Source organism: Lacerta agilis, chromosome 5, assembly GCF_009819535.1.
Source record: "Lacerta agilis isolate rLacAgi1 chromosome 5, rLacAgi1.pri, whole genome shotgun sequence".
NCBI lineage: Eukaryota > Metazoa > Chordata > Lepidosauria > Squamata > Lacertidae > Lacerta > Lacerta agilis.
The window spans coordinates 58,372,464-58,391,043 of NC_046316.1; the positions used below are offsets into that span (position 1 = coordinate 58,372,464).

Consider the following 18,580-nt stretch of genomic DNA (forward strand, 5'->3'; position numbering starts at 1 on the left):
TTACTTCCAAGTAAACATATGCTGCAAAAGCCATAGTTGGTGCTTCACAGCCCTAAATTATATTTAATTAGCCAAGTGCCTTGATGATGATCCTCCAGGCTGGGCAGTACAGTACAGTAGTGTTATGTAAGTGACCTGGTGTTTTGGCGTTTTTGTTTTGGCAGCACAATGACCAGCAGGAAGAAAGAATTAGCTTTGCAGGTCAGTAAGTGAGCTTAATGTTTCAAATGTGGCATTTCATTCTGTTAAGAGTTTGGTATTTCCAGCTTGTTTGGAAGAGTGGGTGGTTCGGGCACAATGTTGCATTGTATTCTGCCAGTGAAACCTTCCTACAATGGCATAGATTTAAAATAGAAAGCAGTAGTTCTAAATGGATTTACCAGTCTCCCTGGGCAACAACAAGCAGTAATGCAATTGCTTTCATCATTTGATGAATCAGAAAGGAAATGTAAAAGCTGATTTAAACTAATCCCCACAGTGCACTTTTCCAGGGACTAGTCACTGACACAGGGTGTTATATTGATCATAATGAGGTAAAATAAGAACCAAAGAATGAAGGGTGAGCTGTATGATAATTGGAGCATACTCAATTTTTAAATCTTCAAATACAAATTAAAATACAAATCAAATATCATTCTAAGAAATACACTAAACCAGGCTTAGCCCTTCGTTTGTATGCACAGCTTCGATTCAGGTAGGTAGCAGTGTTGTTCTGACACAGTCAAAATAAATAAAAAAATTAAAAAATTGTCTAGTAGCACCTTAGAGACCAACTAAGTTTGTTCTGGGTATAAGCTTTTGTGTGCATGCACACTTCTTCAGATACACTTCTTCAGATACAGTTAACTTTATCTTCATTAAGACCTAGGGTAAAAATGATAAATTGTCCTTTCAGATTGGCTATGTTGATTTGGATGTCTCCAAAGTCAACAACAACAAAAACTAGCATGGGGGTCAAAAAACAGTATTAGTCCAAATATACATGCATGTGTGTTTTCATTTTTATCCTAGGTTTTAATGAGGATCAGGTTGGCCAAGGGAATGTGCTTACTTAACATTTGGAAGGGATGCGATACCAGTTCTAGGGTTTGTGAGCTGCAATTAGGAGAGGCACCTCTTGGAATGGGCCTCCCTCCTCCTTCCTACTGCCCATTCGTTTGCCTGCTTCCAATCTACAAAATATCCAGAAGGAGATCTCAAAGTTAGCGGAAGTTGCTGCACCATGATCTCTGTTGTCAACTGCTTGCATGCTCAGAGAGAACAGGTGGATGGATAGGCAGAAAGGAGAAGCAGCATGAGCAGGAAGCTCTGAGTGCCAGCAATGGGCAGCCTTGCAAGAATGTAAGCATCAGTATGTGCCCAATAATGTCAACCTCTAATGTTGGCCCTGAGGGGCTGCCTGAGGAAATAATATCACTAGTGATGTGATCTGTCCAGCCTGCACAACAAATACTTTGTTGGAAACGCACGGATTCATATTCTATGTTTCACGAATCTTTTATCATAAAGTTGGTATGATGCATATTTATTTACAAGTAGCCCCATTGGCATCAGTGTCCTTCCTTCTCCTCTAGGATGTGTGAGAAAGTATCTTAGATAATTTGCAGACTTCCATTTGAATACAAATTATACTGGTAATATGCAGCTGGTTGCCAGAAAAGGAATGAGTTTGCATCTTGAGCGCAGCTAGACACTACCCTATAACTGAAACATAGTGGTGTAGTTTAGTCATCTGGTGTCTGGAGACAAGCATGTATGATCTCAGTGGCACTTTGGACGTAAGAACATGAATATATGAATATTAATACATACCCCATCTTTCATTCATAAAGCATGATTAAAGAACAATGTAAGAAAAAAATTGGAATGTGTTTGCAATTCCTTTATTATAAATTGCTCTGTATGGAATATAATCTCTATAAATCCTGCCATCAAGTGGCCAGAAGAAGAAATTGATTATTATTTCAATCCTGTTAACTACTTACATTAGAGTAGACATATTGATTTCACTGGAACGGCTCCCATGTGGCTCTAAGTCAGCTACTTATAGGCTGACCTCAAAGTGCTTTGCCATAAATATAGTGCAGCCATCTGTTAATTAAATGTTTTGAGGTCTGATATGCTGGGCTATACAACAGAAGCAAGAACATATTTAATCTGAAATGAGTTGCTTGAGAATTACTTCCTGGGATGCCTGCAATCACGCAATGAGATTCTATGCATCTTTTTTTTCAGAGGAAAGTCCCACTCAGTCCAGTGGGACTTATTCACAAAGGGGTTTAAACAGTGCTTTTTTCTGGAGTATGCATACCCCTAAACATTTTGTGAATCATTGAACTTTTGTCCATTTACTGTATTTATTTCCCCCGATTTGAACTATAAAATGGTGATTTTCTTAAGTCAAAATGAGAGTTTAAATAGATCTACAGCATTCATGTCTTACAAGCAAATTTCCATTTACCAAAATGTTAATATCCACATTGGGCCGCGTGTTGGTAGCATAATGCTATCTTAAAATTAGATTCATAGAGTTGGGAAAGACTTCAGAAGTCATCTAACTGTCCTGAACTCCTGGCCTACCTGGCGGCAAGTCAGTATGCAAAGTTGTCAGTCCACGTGTCCAAAGTCCAAACCGAAGGCACCATCCTTCAGAGATCCTGAAGCACCCAAGCTGAGGTCCAGCAACATGAACAGACACAGCCCCCTAGCTCTGCTGCCCTTTTTATACTTTGAATGCTGATTGCAGCATCTGGGCTTCAGTCATGTGATCCTCAGCTGTTCCAAGCCTATTCCAGCTGAGGAAACACCTCCTCCCAGAGGTAGTGAGCCCCACATGGCATGCTAGGGAGCTGGGCTGTGGGCCCTTGCCTGCCTCAGCCTCCCAGAGTGCTCCACCCACTGCTCCCTATGCTTCAGAGCCTGCCATGTTCCTGGAGAAAGGGATCCTTCTGCGTCTGGTGATGGGTCCAGCTGTTCTGGTTCCTGTGCACTGACCTCCCCCATCCCCTCGCCATCCTCCGTCACCCCGTGAGTACTTTCTACACCAACCTCTCCTTCACCATCCCCTGCTTGCCTGTGTGTCCCAGTCTCAGCCATACCCCTCTCAGGATCCTCTTCCTCCTCCCCATTGTCCTGCCATTTCCAATCAACCCACAAGTGAAACAGGAAATCCCATGTTACAGCATCCTTGATAAGTAGTCACCTAGCTTCTGCTTAGAAACCTATAATTGAGAGGTCACCACTTCCTAAAGTTTTACTGTACTATTGGATGTTTTTCCTAATATTTAGCCAAAATCACTTTACTTGTAATTTGAATGTGTTTATTTGAGTCCTCCTTTCTGTAGCAACAGAAAGCAAATGAACAAATTGCACCATCTTATGTGCCTTGTTTGATCATCGTACTGTCTTTTATTTTCCTCTCTATATACATTTTGCTTAAAGAAAGTATTTTCATGAAACTGATTTGTGACTTTGACTTTCTGACACAAAAATCTTAGTTGCCCCCTTGCTAATTTACCAAATCTCCTTTCAGGTAGTTCTTAAAGGCTATTCTGATTTATTGAAAGCTTTCTCAGTTATATTTCATTTACACACAGATGGTTGTTAATAATCAGGAACTTTGGGAAGAAATGCTGGGTTCCAAAGGTTTGATTGGTAAGACCTCAGCTGTAAATATGGCATAGATCTCTGTTGCTGTTCATAAATACTAGTACTAGTATACTGTGGCCTCTGATCACCAACCCTCTGCCATTCCCCCATTAATTGCCTAGAACTTCTCTTTTCACCTCTTGCAGCTACTAAGCTTGTTTTGCACCTTCCCAACCCCATTTCTGAAGCTTCTTCTGTTCTATTCTACAGTCCCACTTTACAGCCTTCTTTTCAGCTTACCACTCATGCTCACACCTCCATTCTATTGTGCAACTCCCTTGCACACAACGCTCCCACATGGTAACTTCTTGTATCTTCTTCCTCCCATATATTGCAAGTACTAAGCATCCTTTTCACCTTCTACACAACTATGAAGCCACCATCCCCTCCTGTTCTTCAGGTTCTTTCTTGCCCCTGCTTTCATCTGCAACCCTATTCCTATTGCTCCTTCCTTTTTTTGCAGCCATTTTCACCTTCACCTCTTTTTCTCTCCCTCCTCCTCTTTTCCCGCCAATAACCCCCACTTCCATGTTTCCTCCTCTCTTATTTTGCAGTCTCCCTTTGTCCATATATCTCATTATTATCCCCTTGCAAACAGACCATCCTCATTTTTATGTCTCCTTCTTCCTCCTAATCTGCAGCCCCTTTCCACGCACAGCCCGTGATGCTATGTTACCATATCTTTAAGATGGGCAGAATCTAAGAGCAAACCTGTCAGTTAGCTTGACTTCATTTGAGAAGGTTCAGTTCAATTGATGGATGGTTCTGTTTTAAATCACTACACAGAAAATGACATATAATATTAGGATTTAGATACATTATGTGAAAGAACTATGGAATATTTCAGGCCTCTGAACCTTCTCAAACACAAAGCAGCTGAATAAAGTAAGAGGGAAAAGTTTGTATACAGCAAGAAGAGAAGAACTATGAAAGGAAAGGCGATTTTAAACAACAGATGTTTGAGTAGAGCAAGTAGAGGGTGACAGTGGGAGGAAGATTGTGACTTTAAAACACGGCAGAGGTTTGAGTAGAGCAAGTGGGGGGCAACACTGAGAAAAAAGTGGTGGTTTAAAACAGGTTTTCAGTATAGCAAGAAGGGAGCTTGGTAAGGTTCTGTTGTGTTAGCTTTTTGATGTTAACTTCTGTGTAGTATTCATCTCTGCGATTTCTCCCTTCTCACACTTAAAAAAACCAAACAATTCCCTTCTGAATACTTTTTCTTTTCAGTGTCCTTTCCTTCTAGACCCCATGCCATACCACTGTTGTTGTGCAACCTTCCTTCTTTCTCGCGCCCCTCCCCAACTCTGACCCCATGCAAATCCAGGATTGTGAAAAGGCATTACAGATCCTCCAATGGGTGCTGCATGATGACAGCCTTACATTTATTTTTATATTGAGAGACAGATATAAATACTGACAGTGTTTATAGGGCAGGTTAGAAAAGGAACGAGTGTTCCTGTTGTTGATGTACCACCTTTCACCCAAACCTGTTTCTTCCAAATGTTTTGGACTACAACTCCCATCACCCCTAGCTAGCATGGCCAGTGATCAATACACAAGTAGTGAGAGTTAACTCATTTCATTTGCATGTGCTGAACTAAACTTTGTTGTAGGTTCTGAAATGCCATGATTTGCTAAGTTAGCTTAATCTCTTCATAGTGGTAGATGTTTATCAAGGCTGGTGTGGACCATGCAAAGCAGTAGTAAACCTCTTCAGGAAAATCAGGAATGAATTTGGTGACGACCTTCTTCATTTTGCTGTGGTAAGAGATGGCTTCAAATTTATATAGTAGGGGTAGCTGTTGTTGTTGTTCAGTCGTTCAGTCGTGTCCGACTCTTCGTGACCCCATGGACCAGAGCACGCCAGGCACGCCTATCCTTCACTGCCTCTCGCAGTTTGGCCAAACTCATGTTAGTAGCTTCAAGAACACTGTCCAACCATCTCATCCTCTGTCGTCCCCTTCTCCTTGTGCCCTCCATCTTTCCCAACATCAGGGTCTTTTCTAGGGATTCTTCTCTTCTCATGAGGTGGCCAAAGTACTGGAGCCTCAACTTCAGGATCTGTCCTTCTAGTGAGTACTCAGGGCTGATTTCTTTGAGAATGGATAGGTTTGATCTTCTTGCAGTCCATGGGACTCTCAAGAGTCTCCTCCAGCACCATAATTCAAAAGCATCAATTCTACGGCGATCAGCCTTCTTTATGGTCCAGCTCTCACTTCCGTACATTACTACTGGGAAAACCATAGCTTTAACTATACGGACTTTTGTCGGCAAGGTGATGTCTTTGCTTTTTAAGATGCTGTCTAGGTTTGTCATTGCTTTTCTCCCAAGAAGCAGGCGTCTTCTGATTTCGTGACTGCTGTCACCATCTGCAGTGATCATGGAACCCAAGAAAGTGAAATCTCTCACTGCCTCCATTTCTTCCCCTTCTATTTGCCAGGAGGTGATGGGACCAGTGGCCATGATCTTAGTTTTTTTGATGTTGAGCTTCAGACCATATTTTGCGCTCTCTTCTTTCACCCTCATTAAAAGGTTCTTCAATTCTTCCTCACTTTCTGCCATCAAGGTAGTATCATCAGCATATCTGAGGTTGTTGATATTTTTTCCGGCAATCTTAATTCCGGTTGGGGATTCATCCAGTCCAGCCTTTCGCATGATGTATTCTGCATATAAGTTAAATAAGCAGGGAGACAATATACAGCCTTGTCGTACTCCTTTCCCAATTTTGAACCAATCAGTTGTTCCATATCCAGTTCTAACTGTAGCTTCTTGTCCCACATAGAGATTTCTCAGGAGGCAAATGAGGTGATCCGGCACTCCCATTTCTTTAAGAACTTGCCATAGTTTGCTGTGGTCGACACAGTCAAATGCTTTTGCATAATCAATGAAGCAGAAGTAGATGTTTTTCTGGAACTCTCTGGCTTTCTCCATAATCCAGCGCATGTTTGCAATTTGGTCTCTGGTTCCTCTGCCCCTTCGAAATCCAGCTTGCACTTCTGGGAGTTCTCGGTCCACATACTGCTTAAGCCTGCCTTGTAGAATTTTAAGCATAACCTTGCTAGCGTGTGAAATGAGTGCAATTGTGCGGTAGTTGGAGCATTCTTTGGCACTGCCCTTCTTTGGGATTGGGATGTAGACTGATCTTCTCCAATCCTCTGGCCACTGCTGAGTTTTCCAAACTTGCTGGCATATTGAGTGCAGCACCTTAACAGCATCCTCTTTTAAAATTTTAAATAGTTCAGCTGGAATATCATCACTTCCACTGGCCTTGTTGTTAGCAAGGCTTTCTAAGGGGTAGCTACCTTGATGCATTCCAGACATTGTCAGACTCCAACTCCCATCAATCCTCATTAGCATAGCCAGTGCTCAGAGATGGTGGGAAAATCATATGGATGGATCCTCCAAGAATAGTTGGCAAAGATAAATGCCTATGAGGCAAGCAGATAAAACAGGCAATTCATCTTGCTTCAGTGGGCTAAATAAAGCTGCAATTCTATACACTAAGGTAGGAAACAGTTTTTCAGTCCTGGGGCTGCATTTCCTTGTGCCTAATCTTCCAGGCATAGCAGGTCCAGCAGTCAGCAAAGCAAGACCACAATGGGTGGGAGCAAAGCTGGCAGTGGATGGAGATACTCCACACTCTCCCTCACAAAACACAGCCTCCCCTTCCTGTGAGCTCCTCTCCCCTGCTCTGGCTAATTAGGAAACATTGTGGTTAGAGTTCTCTGAAGCCCATTGTCATACAAGTCTTCAGGCATTAATTATTGCTTGAAGAGGGAGCATGGGTAGAGCAGCGATATGGGGATGCAGCTTTAACCCTCCCTCCCACCCCCGCTCAAGCCCTGATCTTCCAAGGTTCTCATTTGGCTGGGGGAGCCTTCCAAAACAGATATACAAGGCTCTCTGCTGTAGCTGTTTGCCGAGGCCAGAGAAATCACAGGGCTATGGGGGCAGAGCTGAATGTGCATCTGAATAGGTGTTTATCCAATCAGGTATAGGGAACCCAGGGCCCTCCAGTTATTGTTGGACTCCAGCTCCTATCATTCCAGTCAGTGTGACAAATGGTCAGGGATGATGTGTGTTGCAGTCCAGTAATAACTGGGAAGCAACAGGTTCTAGAGCACTCCAGCTCTAGATGTTTTTCTGGCCTACCCAAAGGGTGCTCAGGTAGTTGTGATCATTTGTCCTATTATTATTATTATTATTATTATTATTATTATTATTATTATTAAATTTGTATACTGCCCTTCTTCCACAGATCTCAGGGCGGTTCACAACATAAATGCTTTTAGTAAGTTGTTTGCTTGTTTACTTCTTATTTAGGCTGAAGTAGATTCAGTTGATGCCCTAGAGAAATATCGTGGAAAATGTGAACCTACGTTTCTGTTTTATGCTGTAAGTTGGTACATTTGAAACTTGAGATGTCTTTCAAACCTGTTTGACTTTAAACTTGCTCTACTATGCTCTGGTGTGTATTAACTTTTATGTATTAAACATGTGTTTTGCTCGTATCAATGAATTTGAACTTGCTGGAAGCTGGAGATATATGTTATTGCTGGGAATCATATTTTTTATATTTCAGATATTACCCTAGTTTGTATTTCCCCTCATTCTCTTACGGTAACCTAAAATACTTTCCATGGTAGTTGTAACTTACGTAGCTTATAGAAATGTATATGTTTCTGACCATAAGTTTAAACAAGACAGAGATTAGGATGCTCTAAATATTAAGAATGTAATTAGTAGTGTCTGACTAAATTAGGCATCTTAGGGTAAAGGGGGGGGGGAGAGCCTTCAAGAGAGAATAGCATACTTAGCAATTACCCACTCCTCCATTTGTTGGTGCAAATAGCAACCAGGTTTTCTGCAGTTTGCAAAACTGCTCTGATCCTTGCCTACAATGCAGAAGTGTGGACGAGCCCTTAGAGAGACAGGTTGGCCTTGCGGTATTGGTCTGCTAGGTGGCTGCTATGCACAGGAAACTCTATCAGAAGAACATTGCTCAGAGTATGTAGCTCCTGGGAAGTTGAAGGAACACATAGGACCTGCAAAACAATTTGTGGTGTGGAGTGTTCCCCGTTCAAGATTACAACTACCCCATTCCTCTTCCTCACCCCAGTGTTTTTATCACTCCGCAGTCGGACAGCATTACATGGCCAATTATCTCAATTGGCCCACTCTGCAGGGTTCCCCCCAAAATAGTTATTGTACTTCTGCAGACTTTCTCCTTCCTGTGTGGGAGTTTTGTTCCTTTGGTTATGTAAGCAATGCCACTCACAACCTAAGCACTGGAAATGGAAGGGGATGATATGTTTGCTTCCTGTAGAACAGGTCGTACTACAATAGGATGAATCAGCTAAAACATTTGCTCCAAGTAGTATGGGTGTCAAATAACTTGACTTTAATGGATTGGGGGCAATAAATTATCCCTGGGTAAATTACTTTATGGTGCAATAATATACATGTCTACTCAGAAGTAAGTCCCACAGATTTCAGTGAGGCTTACTGCTAGGTAAGTGGGTTTAGGATTGCAGCCAAAATCAATCTTACGGGTTTGCTAACCAATTAAGGAATTAAATTTGCACATATTTGCATGTGCTTAAAAACATTTGTTGTTATTTTTTTACATTGCAGAGATAAGGGGAATACCTCTTTTATTATAGTTCTTGACTTCTTCAGTTTTTACAAGTGTTTATATTAAAAATTATTATTCTTTCTAATCTGCCTCATTACTTGGGGCCACTTTCTAGCCAGTTAAAACAAGGTTCTGTTTATTAATCAAACCAATGAAACGGTTCAGCCTTGCAACCCTACCTGTGAGGCATCCCATGCTTCAAACCTCTCCTTCCTCTTGTTCTGTGATTCTGGGTCTTCAACTAATAACAGGAGAGGTTGGAAATCAGTCCATGCTTAAAATCTAAAATATTTTTTTGCTGTCTTTATAGCAGCATAGCATTTGTTGGCAGGAAAAGAAAACCCAGACTCTGCCATTGGTAATATCAATGCTTGTGTTGACGCAAATTACATTTGTAAACTATATTGGCAATTATTTTCTATTTTCTGTCAGGGGGGAGAGTTGGTAGCAGTTGTAAGAGGAGCAAATGCACCATTGCTACAGAAAACAATTCAGGAGCAGCTAGAGGCAGAAAAGAAGGTCTTGGATCATGGAGCAGATAGAGTGGTGGTAATCTAACCTCTTCAATTTCATTTAAATTTAAATTTCTTTTAAGTTCCATCTTTGATTAGAGTTGTGGGCAGGGGGGTTGTGGGCCATCTAGTTTAAACCACTACTCCTCAAGGTTGTCTATTGTTGAACTGTTTGTAAAGTTAAGAGGTGTCTCCTAATGTTTGCTGCCTCTTAGCTGGTCCATCAGCTGTTGTTATCAGCTGATGTTCCTAGGAACCCGGGCCGCACCGCCCCCAACACCCCGCCCTTGCTATGCCACTGTTTCCTTGACATCTGATGGGAGGGCATTCCACAGGGACCCCTCCCCCTCTAAGTATGTGTCCAAGTCACTGCTGATCATCTGGGTTATGGCACAGATGACTCAGTATGCATAAACGTTATGGGTTTCAGAGGCTGCAGGAATCTCTGGCACCTGTGGAGAATGTTATGCATCTCTTCCTCTGGGCATCCTCTACTAACAGTGAGAGCATGGGCACTGGGCAGCTTCTTCCCTCAGCTCCTTAGTATTCATGAATTCAACAACGCATTCATTACCCATCAAATTATAACCATTTGTCAATAAAAACCAGCCCCAGAGATAAAAATGTAAAATACTAATAGATCACATTTTGGAAAAATGGACAAAACACACCACCACCACCAACAAAAAACCCCTATTAATAAAAATAACCATTGTCTATTACATAACAGTAGTGTTCATTAAAATGTATTTTTTTCTAAAATAGTCTGCAACCAAGACCCTTGTATGCTTTGATACTAGATCCAGGATGAAGTGATTCCTAAAGAAGTAAGTACTGCCATTGAAGGAGAGGAAGCAGAAGATGGGGAAGAAGATGAGGAGGAGGAGGAGGAGGAGGAGGAGGAGGAGGAGGAGGAGGAGGAGGAAGAAGCAGGTATTTGGCTCTACTCAACAGCATATAGGCAATATCATTTGTATAGTTTAAAAATTATCCTTGCACAAGAAGGTAAGCAATCTCAGATTGGATTTTTGCCACTGCTCTACTTTAGATTTTGTCACTGATATTACTCATCCCAGAAGGAGCATCTTCTGGGTTTATGTAGATAAATGAGGCTTGTGTTGTGCTGTGAATGCTGAGTTGCAGCAAAGTCTAAGGGACTAGGCTCCATTGCTTAGGAAATGTCACTTTCTCTCTTCCCAGTATGCTTGAGAAAACCATTCTTAGGATATATTTTGGGCTATCATAGTACTAGGCTTGGATGCTTAAAAAAAACCCCCGAAAAATTGAAAGAGTATTTAATGTTACGGTTTTATACTGATCCAAAAGGCCAAAGCAATTTCACAGTGTAAATATCAAGGAGATATCCCTCCTTTGATGTTCTTCCAGGGTCTGCTTTCTTCTTATGCTAATTTTTTCTCATGCTTTCTTCCTAGATTAATTCACCAATTGATGTTTTCTGGAACTGGCTTTCTCACTCTCATTTGGAGCTGATGAGTAATGTTACTGACAAGTTTTCTCTAATATAAGTGTAAAAAATTAAATGGCTACATATTGCCATAAGCAGCAGCAATGTGTTTCAGGTTGGAGTTGTCTATGAAAAGAATTACAGATGTTTAGGAAAACCTTGTTACAATTCTGACTATCAGATTAATACTACTGTATTCAAGTCAGCATATATGAGGATATGGACAGTAGGAGAGCCCTGCTGGGCTTATCTAATTCAATATCAGATCAAAGGCTTATTTAACCCTGCATCCTGTTCCCCATATGCGTCTATGGAAAGCTCTAAAGTAGGGTAAGAGCACAATAGCTTTCTGCTGCAGTTGTTCCCCTAGAATGGGCACTCTGAGCTATGATGTCTCTGATCCTAGACGCAATATACACTGATAGATTTATCTTCCATCATGATGATGTGTGTCACACAGGCTTGTCATGTACCTAGGATAGTGCCCCCAGGTGCCCTGGGGAATACTATCCTGTTGTGATATTCAATTGTCAGTCTAGTCAGCTTCTGGGAATGGGGGGCATCATCTTGTCCTGTGCTAGAGGCAGCAAAATGTCTTGGGTCAGCCCTGTCAGTGTGGTGTAGTGGTTGAGACTCGTAATCTGGTGAACCTGGTTCGCGTCTCCGCTCCTCCACATGCAGCTGCTGGGTGACCTTCTTTGAAGTATCTCAGCCCCACTCACCTCACAGAGTGTTTGTTGTGGGGGAGGAAGGGAAAGGAGAATGTTAGCCGCTTTGAGACTCCTTCGGGTAGTGATAAAGCGGGATATCAAATCCAAACTCTTCTTCTTCTTCTTCTGTTTCTTATTGACACCCTGGATCAAAGGCTTTCCAAACAGAACAGAGCTGATATAACAGTTTTGCAAACCCTTTGGATATATGTGAATGAGCAAAACTGTAAACTTGCAGCAGAAACTGTAAACTTTCACAACAGAAATGTTATGATTGATCTTGCACAGTGTTGGTTTTGTTACTGGAATCAATTTTCTAAGCTTAGTAGGGACTGAAAGATTTATCAACATGTGAATTTACAGTGGCTGTTTTGAATTTTGATATGGTGGCTCATGCAGTACTTGCTGGACTGGAAGTGTGACTTTTTGTGAGACAGGCAAACTGCCTAATGCACATTTGCTTCTTGTGGCTATTATTATCAGTGATTCATGCATTTTCTGGCATTGCTTTTCTCTTTGAGAATACTTGCACCTGATTACTGTTTTAATAAAGAAATTCAAATTTACATATTTGTTTTTCTTTTCCATATCCACAAGTTAGAGCTATGATATCTGGCCTTAACAGAAAGTCATGAGATGCTTCATGGCAAAAAAAAACCATGATCATTCCTTTGTGCAAAGGAGGTCCACCACTAGGCAGGGAGCGGGTGGCGTTGTGGTCTAAACCACTGAGCCTCTTGGGCTTGCCGATCGGAAGGTCAGCTGTTCGAATCTGCGCAGTAGGGTGAGCTCTTGTTGCTCTGTCCCAGCTTCTGCCAACGTAGCAGTTTGAAAGCATACCAGTGCAAGTAGAAAAATAGGTACTGCTGTGGCGGGAAGGTAAAAGGTGTTTCTGTGCACTCTGGCACTCGTCATGGTGTCCTGTTGCCCCAGAAGTGGTTTAGTCATGCTGGCCACATGACCCAGAAAGCTGTCTGCAGACAAACACCGGTTCCCTTGGCCTGAAGTGAGATGAGCACCACACTCCAATCACCTTTGACTGGATTTAACCATCCAGGGGTCCTTTACTTTTACTCTTACCATAGAGGTCTCCAAATGGGAAAGAATAGCAGTCTAACCAGGATGCGCCATCATAATTGACATTGCATAATCCTACTACCAAATAAGACTCAATGAGTTCAGTGGGAATTAATCCCAGTTAATTGACCCCTAGTTAGTACCTTTACCTTAGCTGATACCATGCATGCTCCTTAGAATGTAACATACTAAGGTGTATCTCAGTATCTTAATTGGTTTCTTGTACACTCCTACCATAAAAGGTGTAGAGAAGAAAACACCATTCCAGAAAGCACAGAATGGAGCAACATCACCAGCCACATGGTTAGTATCCATAACAATGTGAGCATTCAGCTGCTGTATCTTGACATTCCTGCATAGCTGTCAACTTTTCCCCTTTTTTAAGGGAAATTCCCTTATTCCGAATAGGATTCCTCACAAGAAAAGGGAAAAGTTGACAGCTATGCATTCCTGTCCCAGGACCAGCTGCCTGGGATGCCTAAATATCAGCAAGCTGCATGGGAGGCTACTTGAGAAGGGGAAGTGGGTGGAAGCACATTCCTGGATCAGGGCCTGACTGAGACAGGAAGGGGTGGAGCTTCAGCTCTTGCATAAACTCCCAGCTTGAGTTGCCTCATTGCTGAAGCATCAGTGCTGTTCTAAACTGTAACCAATGACAAATCCTCCTCCACCAGCATACAGGTCAGTATGGCTAATTTGACCCAGCAACACAGACACCCACACCCACCGCCCTGCAACCAACCAACCATGCCCTGGGCCCTCTGGTCTCTCACTTTGTCAGCAAAAATAAGCTCCGGTCATATGCTATGCAAAAGAATGGAAGTTTGTAGACTTAATCAGGGTGGAGGACTGTGACAAAACTAGAATTCCTTCCTTTGGTTCTCCTCCCTGTTTTCCACCCCTTTAATCTCAGGGTGCATTAGCCACCACAGATAGGCTGCTTGATAACTGAGTTAAATCAATAATGGTCCATCTACATTGATTGGTGATAGTGGCCCTTCTGGGTTTCAGATGGGCCCGTTTTTCAATCCTACCTGGAGATGGCCAGGATTGAACCTAGGACCTTCTACAAGCAAAGCAAATGCTCTACCACTGAGCTTTGGCACTTCTGCAACTGTTACCTATTGGCGACTAATATTAGCCCCCTGTCATCCCATCATACATGGCGTAAAATACCCTTATGCAGCCTCCTCCTCCTCTTGTTTTTTAGACGATGAGCACGAGTTGTCATTAGAGGAGGCATATCTATTATATATCTAAATCTGCAAATGAGCGGCCAATTAGGGAAATCCTTTTTATCTAATGTACTCGGATTACAGGCTAAAGCCCCTACCCCACCCCCGCATTTATCTAACGGATCCAACGTCGCCGCTCTGTCAGAACCTATTGAATCAGGAACTGTTAATAATGCACTATTACATGAACTGCCCCCGCCCCCGCTCCATTTAATATTTGAGGTTGTTGAACCTCGGAGCAGCAGCAGCAGTTTAAACGCGTCCCCCACCAAAACCTTAAATCGTATTGAATTAAAAACCACAACAGCCAGCAGCCGCGAATTTACGCTCTCGGATGCATCTCTCCTCGGCGCCAGAAGGGGGCGCTGCGAGATCGAATGCCCGCTTGGCCCGAGCTTGGGAGGCCCCTTTAAAGCAGACGCCGGGCGGAGAAGCTGCGCTTGGGCCGGGCGGAAGTAAGTGGCGGCGGCGGCGGCGGCATCGTTGGCGTTTCGAGGGCGCTCCCGAAAATGTGGGCTGGTGAGCCTTGTTCCTTTGCCTCGCTGTCTCAGGAGTCGGAGGGGGGGGGCGAGGGCGGGCGCCTCCCAATTTCCCAGCGGAGCGGCAGCAGGCGGCTTGGCTGGCCTTGTGTGGGGCGCAGCCCTTGCTCGACGGGGCCGTAAGGCGCAGACTCACCCCGCAACTCCGTCCCTGGGCATGGCGATTCCTGTCGCTTCTAACGTGGCCCGATCCTGCTCTGTGCTGCGGCGTCATAGAGGAGGACGCCTGGGTTTTGTGGGGCAGGGAACGGAAACCCCTCCTCTCCCAGCCTTTGGGGTGGCTGCTGTGGGGCTTTGCTCCCAAACTGGCACCTTTGGGTGGGTGACTGAACATGCCTCTCGTTTGCTTTGCCTCCTCCCCCCCCCACCAACTTTGGAACTTCATTGTGATTACATTGAAAAGCGGCCAAGCTCATACATTGACTGCTGCAAATGGCACAACCTCAGGCTTCCTTAGGAGGAGGCTTGGGTGGTTGTACGCCAAAAGCAGGGATTGAGAACCTGTGGCTGTTTCTGGACTCTCGCAACTCCTGTCAGCCCCAGTCAGGTGGCTGATGCTGGTCGGGGATGATAGGAACTATAGTCGGAAAAACATCTGGACGGCCGACGTTCCTCATTTAATGGCAGGCTTCTGAGCCGTCATTGAATTTGGAAGCGAATGATGGGGTGAGGAAGTCCTATGTTTCAATGCGAGGTCCCAGAGTTTCCGTTGTAGGCATTTTCTAGCTTGTGGGTGATGTAGGGCAGCAGCTGGGATAGGTGGTAGGGCATGAGACTCTTAATCTCAGGGTTGTGGGTTGGAGCCCTGCATTGGGTGAAATATTCCTACGTTGCAGGGGGTTGGACTAGATGAACCTCATGGTCCCTTCTAACTCTATGATTCTATGATCTAATGGTGGCAGTCTGTTTGCTGCTGTTGGAGAAATGGTTAGAGTGGGGGGGGGAATAATATTTCTAAAAGAATTTATACTCTGCCTTTTGGCCCTAACAAGGACCTCCAAAATGGCTTGCAATTTAAATGGTACAAGATGTAATCCAGACATGGAGAGGAGATCAGTATGGTTTGTGTTAGTCTGCACAGCTGACATCTTGGTGTCAATTCATGCCTGTCTTAAGATAATGCATAGCTACTGTTACCGGTACTTTCATATTTTTGAACTAGTACAAAAGTGAAGCAGTTGTGTGGAAATCTCGCCCTCATGTTTAAGAAGGAGTTCTTAGTCATGACTTTTCACTTGTTCACTTGTAGTCTGAGTATAGTCCACTGCTGCAGGTTTTCTCTGATGATTTCCATGTATCTCTACTGTAAATGTGGCACATAAACTGTTCTTTATCAGTTACAGGTGTTTGGGCTCTGGAAGCAGATGTACTTTAAACTTCCCTCCTCCTATCAAGTGGCTGCTTTTTGACAGCTGGGAACAGGAAAGATGGAAGATGAACTGAAGATGGAGAGTCAAAACCTTGACCAAGATCAAGGTCCCTTTGTGGCGGATGAATCAAGTCAGCAGCCATTGTGCCAGGAAGCCCCTTCCCCCAAGCTGTCTGTGACTGAATTGAGTAGAGAGTTGGACTCCAAGAGTGAGCTGGTAAGACATTGCTGCCTGTCTTTTGTCTAAAGAATGAATTGTTGCATTCTGGTTAACGAGGCTGTCCTTCATTATACATTATACATTTTTATGTGCTACTGTTTACTTTTGTAGTGTTTGCTAATCGGGATTTTAAAAAAATATGTTGCGGGTGCTAGTTTCAAGTTCATGGCATAACATCCTATTTACACATGCACAAAACATTTTTATGGGAGTTTTATTTCTTCAGGTTTTTGGATTGGATCATAAAAGTAGAACCATCATAATATCTTGTTTGAGTCATGTAGTTGCAGTGGGTTGGAAACAGGGCTTTCCTGCCTCCTCATACTCCTTATGCTTCCCCAAAAAACCACTCTTGGAGTTAGGGGGGACTCTCTGGAATAGTATGGGATGTGGTGCTGGAAATGAATACGCTTTCAGAAGCTTGCCAGAAACTTGTTTCAGAAACTTGCTTAAGACACACACACACACACACACAAACACACTATTTGTATCTCCTCTAGCTTACAGGGAAAAGAGGCATTGGTTTGTGGCCAAAGTGCTTTTTTAGCATCAGAAATCAAGCTTACAGTGCTTTACTTCACACACTGAAAAGTATTAGACAAACTGCAGAGTGACTGGATGTCATCTACTGTACTGTGCCATCTTATTATCTGCTCTAAGATGCTGTGTCTAGTAGATTTGAATGGGTAGATTTGTTACATCACATGGGTTGTTCTCTTGTCTTATTTTGATGTGGATGAAGATGGCTGAATTCTGGAAGATTAACACCCCCCCCCCCCATATAAGTCCCAGACAATCCTAAAATGAAAGGGAAAAAGTGGGGACTGTAACGTTAATTAAAATGTTCTTAAAGCAAATAGGAATTGAAGATTTGGGGTTTTCATTCGGGGGGGGGAGAGGAGTTTTCAGACAAACAATAATTATTGTGTGTACAGACTTCAGTCATAACGGTTCCCAAAGTGGCTTTCAATGAACCAAAGCTAAAAACAGTTCTCAAAATAATAAATTGCTTAAAGTACCAGAAGGTGGCACAGGATGTATGCATTATTATACCTTCTTCCACTCCCAGATATTACAACTCGGGAGTAGGGACTCTCTGGCCTGCAGGCCAAACTTGGCCCATAAAGCTTTCTCCCAAACCACACCCACTTGCCCCACACCTGGTATCATATGTGACGGATAGCGATGCAACTGCCAAAGCACAATCGGGAACCTTATAATGCTCTCCTGATTGTTCAGTGGCAAAGGAAAGCAGGTTTTGATTCTACTGTCCATTAGCTGATGGACCCCAGGGCCAAAGCCTCCTGGATCAGCTGCACATGGTGCTTTGAAGTCCTGACTTCAGAACTTCAAAGCACCCAATCACTTGACATCATTGTGACCTAGGGTGTTTGACAGCTGGGCAGTCTCACAGACTTTGGGAAGTGCTTATACAGCAGCTAAACAGTGATTAACAGTTTGAGCAATGGAGACTGCGGTTCCAATTCCTAAAGTGCCATCCTGCTGCAGCAGAGGCGAAAGACGTACATGGTTATCCTTTTTCTGGTTCTCACCTTCAGGCTTTGGTGTTTTCATTACCAGAAAGTCCTGGGTTTTATGTTGTGTTTATGATCTGTGCATTTTTTGTTGCACATATCTGGTATTTACATAGAGTTTAAACTTTTGTTCAGCCCTAGATCATCACATTGATCAAATTCCTGTTTTTTCATAGTGTGTGTGTACAGTAGCTCCCAATTGAAATTTTCCTTTTGAAAGCACCAATTTTCAGAAGAGAGCACCCAGGGAAGAGTCATTAGGAGCATGAAGCATTTCACTGTCAAAAGTGGTCAGCCAACATCTTCATGATGAAGCTTAAAAATGTTTCTTTTTTTGATATAGATAGATGACAAGGAGTTTGATATTCCTCAGGTTGATACTCCCCCAACACTGGAAAGTATTTTAAATGAGGTGAGTTGAGCAGGGTAGTACAAAACCCTTATTTGCACACTGTGCTGGAAGAGCAAAATGCAAATGTGCAATTGCTCACAGACCAATTTATCATAACATGACACTGCTCTTAAACTACCTTGGAAAATGGGACCAAGCTCCTCTAAAAATTTGCAAAGCTGTTTAATTGGCATTGTGTTTTCTTTCCTCTCCGTGTGTGCCTTTCTGAACCCACCAGTAGGAT

General features: G+C 43.0%; 2 protein-coding genes across 4 annotated transcripts in view; both read left to right on the forward strand.

The window, feature by feature from the left end:
• Positions 1 to 134: 134 nt before the first annotated feature.
• NME9 (NME/NM23 family member 9) lies at positions 135 to 11,233 on the forward strand. The gene is made up of 7 exons (XM_033148168.1): positions 135 to 201; positions 3,597 to 3,654; positions 5,308 to 5,411; positions 7,972 to 8,043; positions 9,716 to 9,832; positions 10,596 to 10,728; positions 11,229 to 11,233. The coding sequence occupies exons 1-7, from the start codon at positions 169 to 171 to the stop codon at positions 11,231 to 11,233; spliced, it is 522 nt and encodes a 173-aa protein (XP_033004059.1). The 5' UTR covers positions 135 to 168.
• Positions 11,234 to 14,713: 3,480 nt separating this feature from the next.
• The window catches only part of VPS8 (VPS8 subunit of CORVET complex), an 83,724-nt gene continuing 79,857 nt past the window's right edge, over positions 14,714 to 18,580 (forward strand). For 2 of the 3 annotated variants that reach the window (XM_033150070.1, XM_033150072.1), the window contains exons 1-3: positions 14,757 to 14,801; positions 16,159 to 16,407; positions 18,289 to 18,357. In XM_033150070.1, the coding sequence (XP_033005961.1) occupies positions 16,249 to 16,407; positions 18,289 to 18,357 (228 nt within the window). In that variant the 5' untranslated portion in view covers positions 14,757 to 14,801; positions 16,159 to 16,248. The other variant, XM_033150071.1, reaches the window with a different exon arrangement.

Coding starts and splice junctions, on each gene's coding strand:
- NME9 (XM_033148168.1), top strand. CDS start 169: ATGACCAGCAGGAAGAAAGAATTAGCTTTGCAG. Junction 202..3,596: donor AGAAAGAATTAGCTTTGCAG/GTCAGTAAGTGA, acceptor ATTTACACACAG/ATGGTTGTTAATAATCAGGA. Junction 5,412..7,971: donor ACCTTCTTCATTTTGCTGTG/GTAAGAGATGGC, acceptor CTTCTTATTTAG/GCTGAAGTAGATTCAGTTGA.